An 8,303-nucleotide genomic window follows, 5' to 3' on the forward strand; every position below is an offset into this window, starting at 1 on the left:
TGCAGTTTGATGACATCTTTAAGAGTCACACCCATCTCAGGTGTTGTGTGGGATCATAGGCAGTGAGAGAGAAAGGGCACACATACCTCGCCCAGCCCAATCACTCAGAAATGTCAGCCTAGTTCCATCATATACTCAAATGTGCATAGGTCACACACACAGCCCATGGCTGGACAGCGACAGTTGCCAATCACTGTGGCATGGTGTGAAGGGTGAATCCTGCAAATCTGAGTTCTTCCCTAGTTTATCCCCAAGCTTACATTCGCGGAAGAGTTGTGAAACCTTCTTGAACCCATTTGCTCATTTGTAAAATGGGTAGAATAATATCAACTGAAGGGAACTGTAGTATAAAGCTACAGATGTTAAGGTCACAGTAGATGGCGGAGCCAGGGTCCTAACATGGGTCTTTATGCTGCCCACTGTCTGCTTTTTCCACTTCCCTGACTCACACAAAAATATTCCTCCTGGCCACAACCTGCCCCTGCTCCAGGGGTTGAGAGTCAGTAATGACCTTGACAATGGGCCTGCCCTACACATCTACCCTGGAGAGGGTTTCCCTCTTCTTCAAACCAGCATCTTACAACTTTGAACTTGGACTTCTGTTGACAGTTTTCCCTTGGGGAAAAAGGGAAACAGACTCTCCTTTTCCTTAGAAGATTTACCCCAGAACACTTATAATTGTAAATTTACATCTTATTGAGATGTAGGTACATGTTTTTTAAGAGCTAAAAAGGCCTGTTTACGTATTTACAACCTGGAACACTTTTTTTTTTTTTTTTCTGGAGGGATTTGGGAATCATCTTCTAGAAATATTATCTTTGAGGAGGAAGTATCCCTATCGTCCAAGGAGGGCTGGGGTCCAATTTTCAGGGAGCACCAGGCTTCAAGTTGCAAACCTATCTCCTGTCCTAAATATATACATTTATTTCTGTTTTGGATGAAGGAAATTGGTAAACACAAGTGCCACATTAATTACCAGGGGACTTTAGGATGAACACGGTGACAGATGCTGTTAAGTCCTCTTCCTCCAGGACCATTCATGCAAATATACATGAGTTTGTTGGGGCAGGCCCCCTAATGGCTGTAGTTATGCTCCCCAGCTGCCTGCAGGCTGTGTTGTTTTTAGTGTGTAGCCAAGGCTGAGAACCAGCTATGTTATGGTTAATCAAGGCCAGAAACACTGTGATTCAGCATTGAGTCAAGGTCATAAACATTAACTTATGAAAATGTAGCTAGGGGCGGGGAGATGGGGGTTTGGCTAAAGACTATGGCCAGCTCCAAAGAAAGGATGACCAGTATTCCCACAGAGCCCCGCATTTTCTTTCAATTGCCCAGTCCTCAGACCCTGGGTTCAGAACCTTCCCAGGGGTTTGAAAAACGATGGGCTTTCTGTCTTTGCAGTCTCCTCCCCGGGTTGCCTGTAATGCGCATCGCCTTCGGATTTCAAGCTTACTCAATACCCAGCTCTCCTGGAGAGTATCTTGCGGGGTTGGCAGGTTTTGTTTTCCACTGTAATCCGCCCCGCCCCCCCACCCCCGCCATATAAACAAGGGCTTTTGGATAGGGCTTTGGGAGAATTCGGACAACCTGCAGGAGCCTGGCCCTGGCATTTGCAGAGTGCGAGTACCGCCCGCAGCCTCGCGCATCCCTATTTTTAGCAGCAGGGACCTGGCGGTCACGTGACTGGAGCGTTTCCTAGCACCGCCGCGTTCCCGCCCCCGGCGCGCTGGGCGTGCAGCATCCCTGAGTGCAGAGTACCGGGGCCAGCGGCTATGAAGGTCTGGAGCTCCGAGCACGTGTTCGGGTGAGGCGGGGCTGCGGGCCGAGGAGGGGTCTGCAGCGACCCGGCTCCCGCCCTGGGCATCCCGCTAAGGACAGGCGCCCTCCTCTCCCGGGCGTAGCTGGGCGGAGTCCGGCGGAGCCTGGCCTGCGGCAGCTGGGCTGGGCGCTGCGCGGGGCTGCGGGCAGGGGCGGCAATCCTGGGGCGAGAGCCCGGCCACCGGGCGCAGGCCTCACCCGGTGCGCGCAGGCCTGATGGCAGCGCCGTGGCTCCCCGTGCGGGAAGGCCGGATGGCAGCGCCCTGGCTCTCCGGTGCGGGAAGGCGGACGCAGCGCCCTAGCTCTCCGGTGCGGCGGGGGCGAGGTCCCAGGCAATGATTCTGCAGAGCCAGCTCGGGCTTTGCCGAGATTGTGCAGAGCAGGCATCTTCAACATACAGCACCTCTTAGGCGGGGCCCAGGGGCCTCGGGCCCCTGAGGAAGCTGGGCCGGAGGAAGGCACCTGGGGACCACAGCCGTGAGCTTACTTGTAGGCAGGGAAGCCTCTGGCAGTCTAGGAGCTACTGGAAAGTGCCCTCCTGACCTGAGTGGTGGCCTTCTCCAAGTCACTGATCTGAAGGCATTTTGTAATGTCTTTTAAAGGAACAAGATTTTTAAATTCCCCGACCCCACTTAGAGAAGCCTTTTGTTTTTGTGTGAGAGATTATTGCTTGAACTTGAATTGTCATTCTTTGTCCTTTGTACATGTAAAGTCATACTAAATATTTACCAAGTACCTTGAAAACCTCTGAAAGTTTTTTTTAATTAAATCTTTAGATCTGATAGGATATATTATTTTGCACAGCTTGCTGCATTTCTCCGACTGTTCTCCCAGGGGTGTGGGTGAGTCATTCTCCTCTGGATGCAGAGGGAGAGGTTGAATTCGGTACATAGTGGGGTGATGGGGATCAGTTGCCTTGTGGGCCTGTTAAGAAGGACCACCCTAGTGGGTCTTGAAATGTTGGCTGCCCAGCGTCAGCTGTGAAAAGTCACTGTTGAAATTTTTGACAATTTTTGTAGCTGCCAGTCATTTAAAATTTTTTTTCCGAACTGGGAATTGAAGCCAGTAATGTTCTACCACTGAGCCACACCCCCAGCACTTTTAATTTTTTATCTTGAGACAGGGTCTCACTAAGTTGCTTAGGCTGGCTGAACTTGTGGTCTTCCCGCCACAGCCGGCCAAATCAGGATTGTAGGTGTGAGCCACAATGCCTGGGCCCACTTAATTTTTAAGCTTTATTAAATATAATTTACATATCATTCGACTCCTATCTGTAATATAAGTCACCTGTTTTAAATAGTACAATTTCAGTTCCTTTCTTTTGTTTGTTTGTTTGTTTGATGTTGGGGATTGAACACAAGGCCTTGTGTATGGGAGGCAAGCACTCTACCAGCTGAGCTATATCCCCAGCCCTCCATAATTTCAGTATTTACAGAAAATTTAAATTTTTAGTAAGTTGTACAACCATCGCCATCATCCTGCAGACCCAGTCATCTCTCCTCACTGCTCTCCCCAAAGGCAGAAGAGATGATGGGTTTGGTGGAATCCTTGCTCTGGTGTGTGTGCCAAAGTCCAGTTGACTACATGTATGTACACGTATGCACATGGACACAGAACATACACATTCATTTTTTGGAAATAGATATCAATGGCATCACCTTGGACAGATCATTTGGCATTTTTTCTTCTCAACAGTAGGTTTTTAAGATCTGTCCATATTGATATCTATGTGATCTGATATCGGTATCAATAGATACCTATATCAATATGGATAGATACATACCTATCTAAGTACACATATAGGTGTGTGTGTGTGTGTATGTATATAGGTGTATAAATGTATGTATGGATTGATTATAATAGCTGTATAATATTCCATTATATGAATATGCCATATTTGTCCTTTGTCTTCTTGAAGGGACATTAAACAAATTTTCCCCTTACAAAGCTTATTGCAGTAGTCAGCCCTATGTCAAGGGCCCATTTAAGCCACTAGATCTCAGCTGTTCAACCCTAGGACCACTTTACAATTTTGGAGACCCCTAATAGTTTTGTTTATATGAATTATGTCTATTGACATCAACCATATTAAAAAAATAATTTAAAAATATTAATTCATATAATGAACAATAACAGACTTATTGCACTAACATAACATTTAAAAAAAACTACATTTTTCAAAAACTGGCAGGAAGAGTGGCATTTTTAACACAATATTTGCAAGTCTGGATTAGCAGAAGGTAGCTTGATTCTCCACCTGCTTCTGTGTTTCGTGTTGTGCGGTTTTGTTTTGGTTGGAGTGTGTGGATGAATGCCAGCCTTACACAGGTATGTAGCTGGTAATTTGTGGCTTTTCCTTGCTGCTATGGCAGAACAAATGGTGACTTACTAAAAATTGTTACAAAATAAAATCTGAAACAAAACCATAGTGAGCAGAGGAAACAGCTCCATTCCATTCCAACCTCAGGACTGCCTGTGAGTGGGCCTTTCACCTGGGTGTGATTCAGTGACATTTGCACTGGTTGTTGGAACGCAGTGTTCACCTGTGTTGCAGAATGCTGCAGTCAACGTGCTCAAGGCAAGTTTCCCAGAATCCAGTTTTTGTCAAATTCTGTCTTTGACAACAAATACTACCACTGTTTGTCTTGAAAGAACAGGCTCAGTTTATTAATTTTCTAGAACAGTCTGCCAGATCCCAAGTTGGAATAAGCAGTACCCTTTTCTTCAGTTCTACTTATGTCTGTGTTAACTTCTGGGCTCATCATGTTGTAATTAATGGAATTATGTGCATAATTAATGGAATTATGTGTGCAGTTTATCCAAAAACAGGCTTGGGTGGTGATTTGGTCTCCAGGGAGTTTGGTCTGCTGCAGAAGGACTCTGGTGCACTTCCTGTTGCCTCACACAGAACAGCACAGAGGGGTGTACATAGGGATTAAGTGGCAGTAGATTTAGTCGTTCTATCATTTCACCACAGATGTCCCTAAGAGGAGCTGACATTGTTTCTCTGAGTGTGCAGTGTTGAGCAACACAGTGGCTGGGCTGTGCTTTGGAGTCCTGCCTTGACCACTGGTGATAGTCTGGCACTTTCCCTCCATTGCTTTTGGAACATCAGTTTAAACGTCAGTATGGTGAAGGCTAGTAATGTCTCAGCAGTGCTGTGATAGTCATTTCCTAAAAGGGTCCTGGAGCCCAGGCTGTGGCCTGTCCTAAGAGCCTTTGGGCAGTAGGATGTAACTGACCTTTTTGTATTATTTGTGGCTACCTACTTTTTTAAAAAAAAATTTTATTATGGAAATTTCAGAAATATATAAAATTAGACTAGAGTGCTGAGTACTTATGCCATCTCCTAGATTGTCCTCTGGAAGCCCCTCGGGTTTCACCTGTGTCCCCACTCTCTGCCCCTACCCCTGGGTGATTTTTGGCAAATTCTAGAGTGATGGAATTTTTTCTTCATGTAACACCCCAGCTGTGTCTAGAGAGAGCAGCCCCAGTGTGGAAGCCAGGATTGTCCTTACACCTTCCGTGGATTAGCCACCCTGGCACAGATGATGCCTGGTGTCTTTCTCATCCTGGGGGGCATGTGAAAGTACAACTGCATGGGGGACCCATCCCTAGGTGGGAGGCAGCAGAGTCCTCCCTCCCTTTGGGGACAGGATTTGCATTCCCACCATTGTCTAGTGTATAGCTGGAACTGCTCCTTCTAAAAGTAAACTTCATCAAATTCCTCATCTTCCTAGACCTGGAGGTGGGAGTGTGTTGGCATGCCTGTCACCAGCCTTTCCAGATGAGTCACTTCTGTGACTGCTGTGCCCACCAGCACTCTGTGTCTATCATGCTCTTTCCATCCCTTGCTCATGCTAGACTGGAGCTTTGCCAGTTGAATGGGTATCAGACTGTTGACCCAACAGGAGTGCTACTGACTTGCTGCTTAGATCTTATAAAGATGTTATGGTTATTGTACCCTTTTCTTCAGTTTTACTTATGTCTATGGTAACTTCTTGGCTCATCATGCTGTAATTAATGGAATTATGTGCATATTTTAAGCAGGTTATATTATGTTTAAATCATCAACCAAAAAGATGCAAAAGTTTTATATAAAAGAACCATCTGTGATAAGTAATGCAAATTTGGGCTGGGGTTGTGGCTCAGAGGGAGAGTGCTTGCCTTGCATGCATGAGGCACTGGGTTCGATCCTCAGCACCACATAAAAATAAAGCAAAGATATTGTGTCCACCTATAACTAAAAAAAATTTTAAAAAATAAGTAATGCAAATTATCTCTTTGCATTTAGATCATTTTAGGCTTTATATTGGAAGATGTAGTCCATTCTGCTTAAAGTAATGACTTTTATAGAACTCAAACCAGAAGTCCATGGGTTGTTTATGGAGAAGGCCTTTCTTGTGATTAGGACCCTTTCTGCTTTTCAGGCATCTGGATTCTCTTTCCTTACCTAGATCTAGGGTTGAGTGTGTCTGTGCTTGGCTCTCAGGATGCTCTAGAGAGATTGAGACCAGCCAGTTCTCTGTGCCCCCAGCCCTTTATGTTAAAGCCAGTGGCTGCATTAACCTAGTGACAAGATTCTGTGGTTTGAAAACTGAGCCTATGCAGTTCCTTGTTAAAGAGAGGATTCTAGATTGGGTCCTCACAATTTATAGGCTACTGAATGCCATAGAAATAGGATAGGGATCTGGGAAACCTGGTTTTAATCAGGCCTGCTGCAGACTTTTTGACCTATACAACAAGAGTTGTATGAGAATAAAGTAAATTAATGGCCATTCAGTTATATTAAAAACGACATCAGATCTGGAACAAAACTTTAATATGGTCATAATTTCTGATATTGGATTTATTACTTCCATTTCTAGAACTTTATCCTAAAAAAAGTTAGATACATTAGAAGACTACCTCCTATACACATCTACACTCTTCACTTCTGTCCTGACTGAATAATGCAAAATTGGTAGCAGTCAAAATAAGTTACCCTAAGAGACTGGTTGAATATTCATAGGATGACCTATTATACAGCTGTTAAAAATCATATTTTTGAAAGAAGATTTGTGATACAGGAAAATTTATCAGTTATAAGAAGTGCTCAATAAACTCTTATTGAGTGTAATCCCAGTAAGTTTTTCTTTTTTTTTTTTTTCTTCTTTCTTTCTTTCTTTCTTTTTGTACTGGGCTTGAATTCATGGGCACTTAGCCACTGAGCCAGCCCTATTTTGTACTTTATTTAGAGACAGGGTCTCACTGAGTTGTTTAGCACCTCACTGTTGCTGAGGTTAGCCTTGAACTTGAGATCTTTCTATCTCAGCCTCCCCAGCTGCTAGGATTACAGGCATGCGCCACCATGCCTGGCAAATCTTTCTTTTTTGATGCTGGGGATCATCAGTTAAATTTTTAAAAAGATGAGTGTGTATGCACACATGCATTGTGTGTGCATGTGTGTATACCTGTGTATGGGTGTGTGCATGCACCTAGGGCTTAGGCAGGGTCCAAGCTTGCTATTCACAGTTGCCTGGGTGCATCTGGAGAGATAATGGCATTGTGGAGGTACATTCTTTTTGCAGGCATCCTGGGGAGCACATCCAGGATAGGTTGGCAGACTTGACAGCAGCCCCTCAGGGTTCTGGGGGAAGGTGCATGCCCATTATAGGGTGGTGGCCCTTCTGGTTGGCTCCATCAGATGGGCCTGAGGCCTGTGAGTTCAGAAAGCAGTGGCAGTGGTGTACCTGCTTTGGGGCTTGTCTGATGGCAGGAGACAGACCAGGGGGAAAAGTATTCACTTTTCTCAGTTGCAGGGCGCAGGGTCAGAGAGGGAAGTGGTGTCCTGTAGGGGAAGCTTTACAAAGAGCTTGAGGACACCTGGGGCCCCCACAGGCTCTGGGAATGTGGTAGGATTGTGAGCCTGTATGAGCAGGGGGGAGCATGGTGGAAGGTGACCTTTATATGGTCACTGTTCCTGTGGCCCACTATCTTCCCAGACTGGCTAGCCTCCAGGAAGCCGAGGTGTTTGTGCTGATGGAAGGGGCAGATGCATGTTAGAATGTTGCCATGGTTATTGTTGGAGAGGGCACCTTGTAGAAGCTTTTAAATTTCTTCACACTTTTCTTTATTTTTAAAAATTTGAACACATTTTTACAATAAAAGTGGCTGCTTGGGGCTGGGTTCGGTGGTGTTGGCCTGTAATCCCAGTGGCTAGGAAGACTGAGACAGGAGGGTTGCGAGTTCAAAGCCAGCCTCACCAAAAAAATTGAGATGCTAAGCAACTCAGTGAGATTGTGTCTCTAAATAAAATACAAAATAGGGCTGGGGATGTGGCTCAGTGGTTGAGTAACCCTGAGTTCAATCCCCAGTACCAAAAAAAAAAAAAAAAGTGGGTGACAGTCTGCTCCACTTGCTCATGTAGCATTGTGTCCTCTGGTCTGCGTGCACCACTCTGCCAAGTAATGATTCCATCTTTAATGGGCTTGTCCACCTTAGAA

The 8,303-nt window shown here is 45.3% G+C and overlaps 1 protein-coding gene across 4 annotated transcripts in view; it reads left to right on the forward strand.

Moving 5' to 3' along the window:
* The first annotated feature begins 1,702 nt into the window (after window positions 1-1,702).
* The window catches only part of Prelid3a (PRELI domain containing 3A), a 17,073-nt gene continuing 10,472 nt past the window's right edge, over window positions 1,703-8,303 (forward strand). Inside the window, exon 1 of one of the 4 annotated variants that reach the window (XM_048806762.1) lies at window positions 1,703-1,804. In XM_048806762.1, coding sequence (XP_048662719.1) covers window positions 1,773-1,804 — 32 coding nt within the window. In that variant the 5' untranslated portion in view covers window positions 1,703-1,772. The other 3 variants (XM_048806763.1, XM_048806764.1, XM_048806765.1) reach the window with 3 other exon arrangements.

This window comes from Marmota marmota, unplaced genomic scaffold (genome assembly GCF_001458135.2).
Source record: "Marmota marmota marmota unplaced genomic scaffold, marMar, whole genome shotgun sequence".
Lineage (NCBI taxonomy): Eukaryota > Metazoa > Chordata > Mammalia > Rodentia > Sciuridae > Marmota > Marmota marmota.